At 46.6% G+C, this 16,127-nt stretch overlaps 1 protein-coding gene across 4 annotated transcripts in view; it reads left to right on the top strand.

Annotated features, from left to right (window-relative positions):
* The window catches only part of LOC127616375 (ephrin type-B receptor 1-B), a 133,667-nt gene that overhangs the window by 91,256 nt on the left and 26,284 nt on the right, over positions 1–16,127 (top strand). For all 4 annotated transcript variants that reach the window (XM_052087935.1, XM_052087934.1, XM_052087932.1 and 1 more), the window contains exons 6-7: positions 5,204–5,328; positions 12,849–13,011. In XM_052087935.1, coding sequence (XP_051943895.1) covers positions 5,204–5,328; positions 12,849–13,011 — 288 coding nt within the window. The remainder of the gene's footprint in view (positions 1–5,203; positions 5,329–12,848; positions 13,012–16,127) is intronic.

Consider the following 16,127-nt stretch of genomic DNA (forward strand, 5'->3'; position numbering starts at 1 on the left):
TTAGCAGTGATATGTGCAGGGTAGCCCGGTGGACCAGTGGTTAGCCCGTCGACCTCACTATGCAGAGGTGGTGGGTTTGATTCCAGCTCCGGCCTTCCCTGTGGGGAGTTTGCATGTTTTCCCCGTGGCTGCGTGGGACTCCAAACAATATGACAGCAACGCCGTGAAATTAATGCTCCCAGTCTCTTGGGTCTGCTTTGACAATTCTACAAATATTTCAGTCTTTCTTCACTACATTCCCAACTCTCTCATTTAATTCTCTCTGCCTCCCTCTGTCACAGTCAGACACTGAGAGACTTTGACTTTGATTAATGGCGAGCCAAGCTCTGTATTAAGAGCCAGGGGCAGCAAGTTGGGCCAGATAAAAGTAGAGCACCGTAGCAATGGAGGGGAGGGGGGGGGGGGGGACAGAGGAGAGCAGGACACAGTCAGCAATCATTGTCAGCGTCACTGTCCCCGGGTGACAGCGGGGGACACACTTGGCAGCGTCATGGGTGGCGTCATTAGGCTGAAACTCAACCCCATCCAGACACATTGCCCCCCCTCCCTCCCTTAAATAGGACACAAGGACAAGATAGTTTACAACACCATATTGCGAATCATTGAAATGTCATAAAAACAAACCCTTAATACTATTGGACACTTCTGTAAGTAGGGCGGCCCGGTAGTCCAGTGGCTAGCACGTCGGCTTCACAGTGCAGAGGTACCGGGCTCGATTCCAGCTCCGGCCTCCCTGTGTGGAGTTTGCATGTTCTCCCCGGGGGTTTTCTCCGGGTGCTCCGGTTTCCTCCCACATTCCAAAAACATGCGTGGCAGGCTGATTGAACACTCTAAATTGTCCCCAAGTGTGAGTGTGCATGGTTGTTTGTTTCTGTGTGCCCTGCGATTGGCTGGCAACCAGTTCAGGGTGTCCCCCGCCTACTGCCCGAAGACGGCTGGGATAGGCTCCAGCACCCCCCGCGACCCTAGTGAGGATCAAGCGGTTCGGAAAATGGATGGATGGACTTCTGTAGATATAATACGTACTCTACGATACAAATCTGGGTGGAAGATGACCCTTCCCTCTTTCACTGGTTATTGTTGATTAAAAAAAAAAAAAAAAGATCCTGACTTGTAATCTTCAGGTGACGTGTTGCCACACGGCTCCCACAGAGTGAGGCAAGAGGCCGTTTTCAGGCTTGTTTTGCCGCGGCAGAAAGTTCAGGAGTAGCCTACAGCAACATCGTCATCGTCGATGAATAAAACAGCAATATGAATCTGAAACTGCACCACCGTGCTCGCACGCTGTCATACTCGGAATGACCAAAAACCAAGGTTAGAGTTTGCTCTGTAATTTACAGCCGTTTAATTTACGGTACTTTCCATTCATTCCCTTCTTGACTGGACTCAATTCACTTGGGAGTGAGACTTCTCAGACGACTGCCACCCAAGGAAATTAAACCCAACAGACACATTCTGAAAGTTTGCTCTGACGGGTCAAAATATTTTGGGACCCTTGACCACATAAACACAGAAAAAAAAAAAAAAAAAACACGTCTCCCGACCAAACTGAACGGAACCATCCTGCTGGTTACGACAGCAAAAATGTTCCCCAAATCCAAAAAATTGTCATATGGGTTACATTACGATGGAATCCACCCCAAGGAACCGAAGTGGACTCCTATTGCGACACAATTTATGACTTCAAGATGACGTCTACGTGAAAACAGTCTGTTGGGAAATTCTCCAGTCCTGGAAAACACCAAAATGTATACTTTCCACTGACCTTAAATGCACATTCCTTGAATATTTTCACTTTAAAACCACAAATGTATATTATCTCACACGATGGACAAATCAGCACATGATTCCAAATTGGAAGGGAAATTAGACGTATTTATCCCTCTTGGCTTGAAGACTCCGACATAAAAATCCAGCGCAATTACACAAGTTGAAAAACTACGGATACTTTTGCAAACCATACACTGCGTGTACTGTATATAAAATATGCGTATCATGTGTCGTCGCGCTTTCATGTTGGAACTTGGCGCATCCCGTGAAATCCCAATAAATTTACAGCATATTTGTGGTTGTAACTTGACAACATGTGGGAAAGTTCAAGGGGAAGCCAATCAGGCTTGGAGAAGTAAGCCCGATTGGCTTACCATCACATATTATTATTTTTTTTTTTTTTGCAGGGGGAGTACATGCACGTGAAAAAAAAAAATGACCGCAAGGGTGCACATGCATTCCCAAATGCTACTTTTCCACTGCAGGGATTTCATGTGGAGTCCCCCCCCCCCCCCCCCCCTTCCCCCGTACTGTCAGGAGCAGCATGTGCCTGTGGTCAGTAATTGATAACGTGGCCCAGGGAGCGCTACCTAACCCGGCTTACTGGAGCATGAAGCAGTCTGAGAGGGTTGCGAGGTGACGCTCAATCTTCACACTCTCTGTCGAGGGGAGGATTGCGGTGAGAGCCAAGGGAGTCGGATGCCACCGAATCCCTTCATACCAACAGGATAAAATCGAACCCCGATGTTTGTTTGCGTTTGCATTTCAGCCTCGTTATCAAGCGCTCCACTTTAAAGATATGTAGCCACTATTGAAGCCATACAATAGGCCATCGAATTCAAATAAAACTTGGCATGAAAGCAATGAAGCCAGATGAATGACAAGTTTATTCGATTTTTTTTTCTTTCTTTTACAGAACTCTCGAGACTTGTCGATAGAATGGCTCTATGAGGGCCAAGTACGAATAAGAGATGGGGAAAGAAACTACTCAGGAATGAGATAAAGAGGGGGAATAAATTGAAAGAGGATGCCATTTGCAGAGAACTTATTCAGGACGATGGCAAGTTGAGGCCACGTGGAGAAATGATGAGGCTTCAACAGCAGTGAGCAGGCCAAGAGCCAAGTGAATGATGGGAGGAAAATGTAGAGCAGGCGCTCGGTTTTTTTTTTTATGTCTGCAGTTAGGAGTAGAGATTCCTCATCTTTTCGACAAATACCAGCACATTTAGCTCACTATGAGCCACTGCAGTTTCTTTTTTAATCAAACCTACTTGTCTGTTTCCAACATGGTGTGCTGATCAAGTTTGTTTTGCTCAAAGTTTGTTTTTGCCGCTTTGGAAAAGGCATTTAGATAAGTGTCAAGTCGTGATCTCTCATGGTGCTGAAGACATGGTAGGTGTTGTGAATTTTTTGGATGTTTGGCCTCACTTTCAAAAAAAAAAATACCGTATTTGCAACCTTCTTCATCTTCTGAGCCGCTTGATCCTCACTAGGGTCGCGGGGGGTGCTGGAGCCTATCCCAGCTGTCTTCGGGCAGTAGGCGGGGGACACCCTGAATCGGTCGCCAGCCAATCGCAGGGCACACAGAGACGAACAACCATCCACGCTCACACACAATTTAGAGTGTTCAATCAGCCTGCCACGCATGTTTTTGGAATGTGGGAGGAAACCGGAGCACCCGGAGAAAACCCACGCAGACCCGGGGAGAACATGCAAACTCCACACAGGGAGGCCGGAGCTGGAATCGAACCCACGACCTCTGTACTGTGAAGCCGACGTGCTAACCACTGGACTACCGGGCAACCGCGGGTTTAATCTCTATTCACAAGATCAGATCGCAGTGCTCTTTGGATATTTTGTGATGTAGAAACTCAAAGACCGCAGTCCTCTCTTGGCAAGTCGGTGACATTTAGAAACCTGACAGTCCCGGAGTAAGTCACAGAATAATACACTCAATAGATGCAAAACAAATCTTGTTTTCAGCACCTGGGAAATGTATTTTTTTTTCCCCCCCTCACAAGCAGATGGGTCTAGGTTATTCGACTTCTTTGACGCTTCTGTCAGTGGTGACAAGGCAGCCCCTAATCTGTAAATGTCACACATATGAATGTCTCGCAAGAGATAAAAATTGGGTAATTCATTCTGCCCTGGCACATGGCACCTGTTCTCAGGTGTGTGTGTGTGTGGGGGGGGGGGGGGGTCACAAACCCTCAAGTTTTGGTCTTAACTTTCCCTGGATTGAAGATGGCGAGTCTTTGTGCAAGTTTCTTTGGGCGGTCTTTTATTGAACTAACCTTCGGACCTACAGCCCAAGTCAGACATCTATTTTCCAGTTCAAAGTTTTGAACGCGCACACAATTCTGCTTCTTGTCCAATAACACAGCCCCTCAGCGAAGGCCGAGGAATTCATGCGTCAAAGAACAACATCTTCGTAAGGAACAGAAAATTGCAGACCGTCTGGGATTATTATGAGGCAGTGGGGTGAAGTCACGTCGCTGAAGTTTACAGCACATTTGCGGCTTGACCAGAAAAGCAAGAAAGGTGGCAAAATGAGACTCGGGACCAGAGAGTGCGGGAATGGAAGATCGGTCAGGAAATCGAGAGCTTTGCCTTTGTTGGCATGGCTTCTTCTTCAGCATGACGGAACTGATGCGGAGTCAGCTTCACTGCGATCGCTGCACCCAATCCCAATTCTTCTCTCACTCGTGAACAAGACCCCAAAGTACTTGAACTTGCGACGGCGATCTCATTCTCCGGGCACTCCGCTCCACCCTTTCCCGACCATGACCTCAGATTTCTGAAGCGAGAGTTTGAAGATAGCGGCTTCATGAATCCCGCAGAACCGCATCGTCTGCAAAAAGATGAGATGTTTTGCAAAAGGATTTCTCAGTCAGTACTGCAAATAAGAAACGATCGCTAAATCTGAAAGGTCAGACAAAAGACAAAAGAGAAACTGCAGTCGTCTAAATGATAATCGCAAAGACAAGCAGTACCTTTAAGATTACTCCCGAAGACCGAACCAACGTATCGTTTTGAGAATTTGCTCGCTAATTAATTTCTCAAACTGACAAAGAAGCGATCGCTTTGCTGCCTTGGCCATCGGTATGTTCATTTGTGATGTTATCGGGAGTTCATTGTTCCGTTTCCACCTCAGTTTTGTGGCTCGAATGAAACGGTTTGGCATGCTGCCCCGCACGCGTAATCCAAACTCCAACGTAGCGGCCATGTGATTACCGGACAATTAAAGTAGACTGATTGCATCAGACGGTGTTTGTAAAAGAGGGGTCTACAGTACTTCCTGTTGATTATAATCATGTTGAGTTAAATTACCTTCAAGAGTCATATATCATCCAAAGTCGGGTTGTTGGCACAGCGCATGCAAGTTGATCGAGACCGTTCAAGATATTCGTCTGTGTGTGCGTTTCTCTTACAGCTCCCTCCATTGTTCCCATCATGCATCAGATCAGCTCCACCATGAATAGCTTCACATTGTCGTGGCCGCAACCAGAACAACCCAACGGTATCATTTTGGACTATGAGCTACGTTACCATGAGAAGGTAAGAACTGATTTGATTTGGGGGAGGGGGGGGGCGGTCCTGTGTAAGGGGCCCAGCGGTCATGCACCTTCCCATATCCAGCGTGCAATTAGTTTAGTCCTGACCTTCCGCAAGCTCTGTTGCCTTTCCATTGCAATGTTGCAGTCGCTCTTCCATTCTGTAGTCTTCGTAGCGTCCGGTAGACTCGGGTACGATGATCAAAATGGAGTTGTCCTTGAACTCAGTCTTTGTTTTCATTCATTCATCTTCCGAACCGCTTGAACCTCACTAGGGTCGCGGGGGGTGCTGGAGCCTATCCCAGCTGTCTCCGGGCAGTAGGCGGGGGACACCGTGAATCGGTTGCCAGCCAATCACAGGGCACACAGAGACGAACAACCATCCAGGTTCACAATCACACCTAGGGCCAATTTAGAGCGTCCAATCAGCCTGCCACGCATGTTTTTGGAATGTGGGAGGAAACCGGAGCACCCGGAGAAAACCCACCCAGGTCCGGGGAGAACATGCAAACTCCACACAGGGAGGCCGGAGCTGGAATCGAACCCGGTACCTCTGCACTGTGAAGCCGACGTGCTAACCCCACTGGGCTACCGGGCCGCCTCTTTGTTTTCAATGTTTGGCAATAATTTATCCGCCCCATCTTTTGAATCCAAGCCATCATAGCGTGTCAAATGTAATTGCGTTTTGACACGCAACAACGATAAGCGAACTGAAAATCCGGGCACCTAACCGGCCGGGTTAACAATGTTTTCGTTGCGTTTGCTGTATGGCTCCCCTCGGGTTCCTCGTTGCAGATGAAGCAAATGGCTTGACCTGTGCTCACAATGTACCGAACTGCCCCTCGCTGTGGAAATGCATTGGATCCGAGGAGTGAATCGCATCGATCCGTCTGCTCTCACACAATGCGTCTGCTTTATTAAGTCTCCAGCCCAACCCCTCGGAGCCTACGCTGCTCCAATATTGACCTGGATAGTCATTTCCCAAGGCCTTGGATAGAACGATAGCGAGAGATCAGAAGCTGCGGATTCTCTTTCGGGGCCCCTTGTTTGTCCTTCTAAAACTGATCGATAGGCCGTGCCATGTTGGTCATGCACTTTTGCCTTTTACGAGATATGGTGAACCTTGGCTCATCCTCTGCTTACAGAATAATCGATTGAAATCCATACAGTAGATAAATGATCATTTGTATTGTTTATTTCAAACGGATTTTACGAAAGGGCCATGGATCAATACCTGTAACCCAAATGTATTATATCTTTATCCCTAACCATCTTGTTTTGCTTTGTTCATGAAACGGATTCCAATCGCCCAAGGACTTGAGGAAGCTAATCTTCCAGACAGCTTAGCGTCATGTAAATAACAATTATACACCCTCCTATTAGTTCATGAATATCAATGAGCGCTAATCCTATTGATATTTACACAGCAAGTCGTCACGCAAACAGACGAGCACGACGTAATCGCAAATTAGAGAATCACGAAGGACAGAGTGACTAATTGCACGGGGGATAATTCAGGTGAACATTCATTCATTCATTCATCTTCCGAGCCGCTTGACCCTCACTAGGGTCGCGGGGGGTGCTGGAGCCTATCCCAGCCGTCTTCGGGCAGTAGGCGGGGGACACCCTGAATCGGTTGCCAGCCAATCGCAGGGCACACAGAAACGAACAACCATCCACGCTCACACTCACACCTAGGGACAATTTAGAGTGTTCAACCAGCCTGCCATGCATATTTTTGGAATGTGGGAGGAAACCGGAGCACCCGGAGAAAACCCACGCAGGCCCGGGGAGAACATGCAAACTCCACACAGGGAGGCCGGAGCTGGAATCGAACCCGGTACCTCTGCACTGTGAAGCCCACGTGCTAACCACTGGACTACCGGGCCGCCCTCAGGTGAACACACTCCACCAAATTGAAGACGCTTTCTAATGCTTGACGTACAGCCTTAGACGGACCCGAACTGCCAAGATGAGTTCCGTAGATGTGCGTTTGTCGCATCTTGCCACGTTACAATCCAGCCAGATCAAGGAGCTCTTCAACTGGTTCTGAGAAACTTTCATGTGTGTATTGATGATGTGACCACTTTACTCACTAGGAGGTGATGGCGGAGGGAAGATTTTTGCCATGTCTATAAAGCACGCCCATGCGCACTCCGTCAGTCCTCCCCCCACCACCCCCAAGTTACTAATCTCCTGGATAATGCCATCGTATAAGTATATTCTCGCATAAAAAAAGGCCTTCTACACGCTGCTTCTGTTTCAGGCATCCCTCCACTCTGAACGTTATTTATTTATTTAATCTGGACGCGAGTGTCCCAGCAGGCTTTGCACAGTCAAGTAATCCTCAACCCTGCGCAAAGTCATCTCGCTGTAAATTCCATCTTGCAGGAGGCGCTCGCTTTCAATTTGCAAAGGCGCCGCGAAACCTTCATTGTATGTGGGTTTGGCTCATTTGGACAACAACCGCGTCGTTCTGTCTTGTTCGAAATTGTTTTGGAATTTGTGAAAGATTGAGAAATGATAATAGTGTGTGTGAGTGGGGGGGGGGTGTCCTATTGAAATCAGCAACATTTCATTTAAATGGAATCTTGAACCAAGCAGGCATTCAAAATTAAAGTACATTTTTTTTTCTACTAGCAAATTGATGTGTTCGACGTTACCCCTTGTGCACGGCTAATTATTTTTTTAGACTTCTACTCTTTCTACTACCACTACACTGACTACTGTAAGCACAGCTCTAACCAAAAAAAAATGGCAAAGTATTGTAATGGAGAAAACAAGGCACGGGTGTCCGAAAGAAGTCACGGGGCATTCTGCTTAAACGGCGTCCATCTTGGACTCGGAGCATTCCAGGAAAACAAGCAAGCGCCGCAAATACTTGGCATGCAAATTGAGGTGTAAATTACAAATACGCCTGGAGGCTCCTCTCACCTCCTCAGGCCACATGATGCAAGATGTAAGCAAGTGCTCTCAGGAAGTTCAAATTAAAGGTTGGAGAGGCAAAAAAAGTTAAATATTGTGCTTGTTCCTCCGGCTTCCCAACTAGTGCACTCTTATTTTCCTGAGAATTCGGGCAAGGTAGAAATAACACAGCATAGCAGAGGTCGGGCCCTCTATTAAGGCTACAGCTGAACAGCCATGCGAGTGTGTGTCTGTGTGAAAAAGAGGGGGGTGGGGGGGAGCAAGAGAGAGAGAAAGAGAGAGTGTTAGCATTAGCATTAGCATATGTATGCTTTCGGTGCATTACTGTATGTGACATTTAATAGCAAGGAATATTTTTGTGGACCTACATAAACTCTAAAATGTCAATTTTAGCTTTTCATACTATTGTCAGAAGAAAAATTCCAACTCGACCAACTAGCCCGCAGCACGTTAGCAGACGCGTGGAAGGTGTCCTACTGACGACTTTAGATTTCAAATAGAAATCACATTGCCTGTCTTTCTTCATTCTTCCTTCAGAACCGCTTTCTTCTCTCCCTCTCGGGTCCCCCCCCGACCCCACCCCCACACGCCACTAACTCATCAGTCACCAGGCGAATCGAATACTACTGTCATCCCCATAAAGTTGCTGCAAAGCAGATGGAAACTTGACAAAGCGAACTGAGCCGTCTGAAGTTTTTGCCCACGTTTGCAAATATATTTTTTTCTTTCACCTCCGTCATACGTACAACATTAATATGTCATTTTTCTCAGTTTTAATGAATGTGCTTTGTGTCACGTTTTTTTTGGTGATACATCCTTCAAAAAGGATTAAGATTAAGATTGAATCTTTTTTTTTTCTGGCATCCATAGAGCCTCAAAATTTTGGGGGGACAAATTCCACACACACACACACACACACACACATTTGGCCACCACAAATAAATGAACCTGATCGTTGGCGACATTTACATTTAAAGCGTGGGCTCCGCTGCACATCTAATAAAAGCATGTTCCCAACCAGTCATCAGCCCACCTCCAGCGGGGCACAACATGTGATTAAGTCTTCATTAAGCTGCCTAAATAACAAGCGTGCACGCTTTGCACCAGGAGCCTAAAGTCACTTGGTGGGCCGATGAAAAGCGAGTCATATCAAGAAGAAATTACGGCAAGCATTGGCAAGGAAGAGCATCATGGCGAGTGGCTCGTGTGATGATTGGGATTAGATAGAGAGAATGACACTTTTTAATTATTTAGCATTCGCTCTAAAATGCTCATTTAGATCTTTTAAAGTGTCATTTGGTTGTCTTTTTTGTTGAAAAGTAGTGCAATCAAATCACTAGTTTTCCCGATCATGAGTAAATATTTTTTTTAATGATTGATTTGTTTATTCATTCATTCATTCATTCATTCATCTTCCGAGCCGCTTGATCCTCACTAGGGTCGCGGGGGGTGCTGGAGCCCATCCCAGCCGTCTTCGGGCAGTAGGCGGGGGACACCCTGAATCGGTTGCCAGCCAATCGCAGGGCACACATAGACGAACAACCATCCACGCTCACACTCACACCTAGGGACAATTTAGAGTGTTCAATCAGCCTGCCACGCATGTTTTTGGAATGTGGGAGGAAACCGGAGCACCCGGAGAAAACCCACGCAGGCCCGGGGAGAACATGCAAACTGCACACAGGGAGGCCGGAGCTGGAATCGAACCCGGTACCTCTGCACTGTGAAGCCCACGTGCTAACCACTGGACTACCGGGCCGCCCTTATTTATTCAATGATTTATAAATTACGAAATGGATATAAATAATGGGATTATTTGGGGGGGGCAAGGGCACCCTCGCACCCGCCTAATATAAATATTATTCGGCTGCATCGCTTGTTGTGCCTTTGCGTGGGGGAACTTTCAGCCATTTCTGAAATTCCTTGAGAATGGCTGAGACAGAAATCCAGCCGGCCACAGACCCGGCGATGTCACACTAACCCCCCGTCCAGTTTTTCCAGGGCGCTTAGAAAACGCGCAGATGGACAGCGTTACATACACTTTCACGTCCAATCATTCTTGTGTTTACAAATATGTTAACGATGCGTAACATTTGAATTTGAACGAGTCGAAACGTGTTGGAAGCGTGTGTGAGGTATACATTTTTTTTTTTAAGTCTCAGATTTTCAGCGATTGCAGGGTAGGCTGTTTGAACGAATCCTCCACCTAAACAGGGCTTCACTGAATTTTCTCCCCCCCCCCCCATTTTTCATTGACCTTTTTATTTATTTATTCATTAAATCAACTCTATTCATCCCGAATATTGCACCCCCTTGCTAATTGTGAGTGTGTCTGTGAGTCCATGTGTGAGCCTGTGAGGAGGACACATGGTACCCCACCATGCATGTATTTGCGCCAAGTGGCCATGCTGTCCATTTTACGTGGTTGGCATTTTGGTAAAGTGTACACACATACACACACGTGCACACACACACTCCAAGTTAATTACTATGCCGTTCCAGGTTTGGAGACAATAATGTTAAAAAAAAAAAGGCAAATGGTGGAAAGTGAGTTTTTGCACTCGCATTTGGCTCGTCGAAAATCGCCAAAGTTAGAGTATTGTGGCCAAGAAAAGAGCAACTATTGGATCATCTCTGCCAAAAGATGACAAAAGAGCCACAGTAACTCCACTGGATTGTCTCCAAATTTGACCACTGACGATCCTTTTATGGGTTTCCAAGATGCCAAGTTGTAGATAATTAGTTGTTCAACACGAGCTCACAGTTTTTCTTAGGCGGGCATTTTGTTGGCAGTTAAATATTTTTGGGACAGACACATCTTTTTGTGCCTTGTTGTGACTGCACAGGTTAGGGTGTGGTCCTTCTAATTGCCAGTAGTGAATCCAACTTCTTGGCTATCCCCCTCGAACCTTCTGCCGATTACCGGCTCCTTTTGTGTGTGTGTCTGTCTGTGTGTTTGTGTGTAATCCCCATTTGACTGGCAGCGTGAAAGAGCCCTTCCAACTGGTACACCCACAAGGGATGCTCCCCCATCTGTCGGTCACCTGTCTTCCTCCGAAAAACTCAACAGATGGGGGGGACGTGGTTCAGGGAGCTGTAGAGTTTGGAGTGAGTTCATTGTGACCTCGCCGAAGTGGTCTTTTCGCATTCAGTCGTGGCATAAGGACCTAGCGACTGTGTGTCTTCGCTCGGGGGGTGGGGGGGGGTTTGTCTAAATTCTCGTTAGTGTGCTTTTTACAAGCGGCTGAAAGGAGTTTTCTCCGCAGGGTGTCCGGGCTCTCCCTTAGAGATAAGGTGAGAAGCTCAGTCATCCGGGAGGGGCTCAGAGTCGAGCCGCTTCTCCTCCACATCGAGAGGAGCCAGATGAGGTGGCTTGGGCATCTGATTCCGATGCCTCCTGAGCGCCTCCCCGGTGAGGTGTTCCGGTCATGTCCCACCGGGAGGAGACCCCGAGGAAGACCCAGGACACGCTGGAGAGACTATGTCACCCAGCTGGCCTGGGAACGCCTCGGGATCCCCCGGGGAGAGCTGGAAGAAGTAGCTAGGGAGAGGGAAGTCTGGGCTTCCCTGCTAAAGCTGTTGCCCCCGCGACCCGGCCCCGGATAAGCGGTAGATGATGGATGGATGGATGGCGCTTTTTACAGGTCCTCAGCTGCTTTAAAGCTAAAGAATATACTTTATGCACCCAGCTCATCAGAATCAGAATCATCTTTATTGGCCAAGTATGTAGAACACACAAGGAATTTGTCTCCGGTATAACACGCTGCACTAGTATCATCGTAAACAACAAAATCATTGAACCACTTTAGAGTATACCAGTAGTTTTGTAGTACCATTTTGTGGTGCAAGAAGAGCGACTATGTCAGTGACTGTTTAAGGAGTTAATGGCTAGAGGGAAGAAGCTGTTTAAGTGTCTACTGGATTTGGTGCGCATGGATCTGTAGCGTCTGCCTGAGGGGAGTGGCTGAAAAAGGTGGTGGGCAGGGTGCGGGGGATCCAGGAGGATTTTCCGTGCCCTTGTCTTGATTCTTGCAGTGTGCAAGTCCTCAAGAGTGCGTAGGGCGGTGACAACGATTTTTTTCTGCCGTCCTAACTGTCCGTTGAAGTCGGATTTTGTCCTTTTTTGTGGCGGCCCCAAACCAAACCGTGATGGAAGAACACAGGATTGATTCGATGACTGCCGTGTAGAACTGTCATTGGTGGGCTAACAGATGCTGTGAAGCTGCGGACCAAAGGTTTAAATTGAAGCCGTGAGCATAAATGCTTCCCCACTACACCGCGGTAAACAATGCGGGAAAATATAGCAGCAAAGCATATTGCGGTAATTAAAGTGTCTTATAAAGCACAACGGAAGAGACAAATGCGCAAAGCTGCTCTGTAAAAGTGTTAGTGCTGTGCCACGATGGACATTGTTTGTGTGTGTGTGTTACTATATGAATGAACCTATTCATACAGCTTGCACTTTTCTAGAAAGACCTTTTGCACTGTTCTGGTGTTTGGGTTTTCTTTTTTTTTTGTTTTTTTGTTTGTTTTGCCTTCCAATTATCTGTGCAGTGTTTTCCTCGCTAACGTGTGCTGCGTGTACGTTGTCGCTTTCAGGACCACGCGGAGATCAACTCCACCATCCTGCGGAGCCAAACCAACACGGCGCGTGTGGAGGGCCTGCGCTCGGGTACCGTGTATGTGGTCCAGGTGCGGGCGCGGACCGTTGCTGGTTTTGGCAAATACAGTAGCAAGATGTGCTTCCAGACTCTCACAGATGGTAAGGAACTACAATCCGGGAGAGACCTCTCTCTCTCTCTCTCTCTCTCTCTCTCTCTCTCTCTCTCTCTCTCTCTCTCTCTCTCCACGCCAGCGCTTGATTTCTCGCATTGGATTTGTTATTGCAGTATTATTAGTTGGTGAGATTGATGTGGAGACTCGTGTTCAATTGCACTTGTGTTTCCGCAACAAAATTAATTCCCTTCAAGAGTGTGTGTTTGTGTGTGTGTGGATTTAATGTCGAAAGCAGAATGTCTTTTGTTTGTGCAGCTAACTGTGCTTGATCCACAATGCTAAGCTAATTGGTTTTTCACCCAACCATTCCAGCGTCGGAGTGCAGTGATTAGGAGTTGATGAGATTTTTTTTGGGGGGGGTGGGGTAGGGGGCGGCCACAAGAGGGGGGGGGGGGTTAACAGAGAAAAGGAAGGAGGGAGGGTTCCAAAGATCCGCAGGAACCCGCCGTGGCATGAATTGCGAAACGAGAAATGAAAGCGCCATGTGAAGTAGAAAGTTAGCATCCGTCACCAAATGAAAGATGCTAAAAGCAGGTTAACAGCGTAGCGTAGCTAAGCCACAAAACAAGGGCCTCCGGGGTGGGGGGGGGCGGCCACAAGAGGGGGCTTTAACAGAGAAAACGAAGGAGGGAGGGTTCCAAAGATCCGCAGGAACCCGCCGTGGCATGACTTGCGAAACGAGAAATGAAAGCGCCTTTGTGAAGTAGAGAGTTAGCATCCGTCACCAAATGAAAGATGCTAAAAGCAGGTTAACAGCGTAGCGTAGCTAAGCCACAAAACAATACAAAAAGCGCCCATCCCTAAAATGCTGTGTTGATTTTTTTTTGGCTTTGCCATGACACAATTGAACTCTTTTCTGTCTTCTGCCATTAATTCGGCCTTCCATGTGGATACAAAATAAAATGATTTAGATAAGATAACTTTATTGTCAAATGTACTGTATGTGTACCGACAGATGAAATGTCGATAGCGAGTCCGCGTTGCTATCATGAGAAAAGTGAAGAAAGGCAAAATAATACAAAACAACACGAGTCATAGACAATCATGCACTCTTAACCACTTTCCTGCATACACCTTGTTATCTGAAGCAGTTATAGATATAAGAATTGTTATTATATTATATATTATTATTATAACAATTGTTATAGCTAATGTGTAGCTTTGAACATGTTACACATTTGTTTTTAATGAAGGTTTGCCAACCTCAACCTAGCAGGTTGTTTAGTTGATGTCGACGAAAGAATCTTCACTAGCATCAAGCTGTATTTTTGAAGCATTCGACAAGCAGTCAGCAACAGGAAGTGGAACGGGGGTTTTGAGTGCAGGGTTGATCACAACGGTTCGTTAGATGAGTTGGACAACATATGTGCACAAGTCACTTCAAACAAGCACAAAGGACTCTGAAGTTAGCGAGCAGCTTCGTATTTTTCGCCTCACGTTGATCAAAGCCCCGTTTCTTTGTCTGTCGTGTTCTGTCTATTAGGTGTGTGTGTGGGTGTATGTCATTTATTTCTGAAGGAAGCCAGTGTGAGAAATAGCGTACGGAAAGCTCCTGCTGGTGTGTCGTGATAACTTGAAAATACGGTTTTCTTTTTGCGGATGCTATCGATGATGCCCTTATGCGGTGGTGCAAAACGAAAATAAAACGCAACCCGTCTGGGCGTTTCAAACTCATTCCAGCGTTAGGCTTAAACTTAGCGGCTAAAGTAGATGCTCTGGCACATTCGTGCTCCAAATCCCCCCCCCCCCCCCTCCCACCCCCTCTCAGTGTTTACAAATGTTCCCGAAAAAAAAGCAAAGGCACACACTTCACGCTCGCTGTTTTTTCATTTATTGGCGAGCCGCCACCGCGCGATATTTGTCAGAGCACTTAGCAGCGGGCGCCAGCGAGCTGCCGACGCTCGCGCCCGTCGGCTCCACCTGCTGCCATTTACGCTGCTTTGCCTCCATCTCCTCAACACACTTTTTTTTTCCCCCTTCACCAGTGTGTGGCTAATATCTGTAAGATATGAATAAGTGAAAACACTCAATTGTGAACAAATACACAATTAAAAAAAAATTATCGTTCATTCAGTTTAAATAAGGAGGAGCATAAGAGGGGCAACGGCAGCCCCTTCATTTAAAATTTTCTTTCCCATAATGACATGAGGAAATTCTGATTGAAGTGTTTTCTTGTTTGTTTGTTTTTCTGTTTTTTTTCTAATTTATTGGTTGTTATGGGCAATCCGGGGAAAACTGTCGTCTTTTGTCGTCCCATAATATTCATCAAGTGGGACGTCACGTTGTCTTCAAAGATTGCCACACAATTCTCTTTGTTGGTTTTCTATTTTTTTATTAGGAACGGGGAAGACTTTGAGTTGCCTTGTGTATGAAATGTGCGATATCAATAAATCTGCCTTGCCTAATTTCAAACGAACATGTCGAGGGAGATAACCAGTTCTTGCCTGAAGGTTTAAGGGTCCACGGTTTTGAGGTTTTCTGTGCAATGTCTTTTGGTGCGAACCTCGTGAAACAGCATTCCAAAGTGCGGTTTCTTTTACAGGTACGCCGATATTGAAAGATGAAGGCCTCTTTGTCATTCTTTTTTTGTTGTTTTGGTTTTTCTCGCATCAATAGCACACCGCCTCTCTTTCTGTCACTCGGTCTCAGTTTATCAAACACAACTTGTCACTCATTCCTGCCAAAGCTCGAGGGATTTCAGTCGGCGCCTCTCAGCTGAGACATCTGTATGTTTTCTTTATCCGTCAGACATCCAGGCGAGCCATTCCGCACGCACAAAAGATGCACTCTCATTTTTTTTGGGGGGGGGGGGGGGGGCTCAAATAGTAGTGTGCCAACGTCTTTGGCCATCATTTGATTTTGTATGTCAACAATGCAGTACTGACCTTAACGTAACATAAAATTCAATCTGCTCAGTACTGGCTTATACACCGCAAATATGACACATACAGCGGTGCCTTGACTTACAAGTTTAATTAATTCCGTGACCAGGCTCGCATCTAAAAACACTTGTATCTCAAATCATCTTTGAAATGAACTGAAATGTCATTACGGTTTTCTCTTACCTTTTGCAGGGCATACGTTCTGAGCCAACTTCCATTT

The sequence above is a fragment of the Hippocampus zosterae genome, chromosome 15 (assembly GCF_025434085.1).
Source record: "Hippocampus zosterae strain Florida chromosome 15, ASM2543408v3, whole genome shotgun sequence".
Taxonomy (NCBI): domain Eukaryota; kingdom Metazoa; phylum Chordata; class Actinopteri; order Syngnathiformes; family Syngnathidae; genus Hippocampus; species Hippocampus zosterae.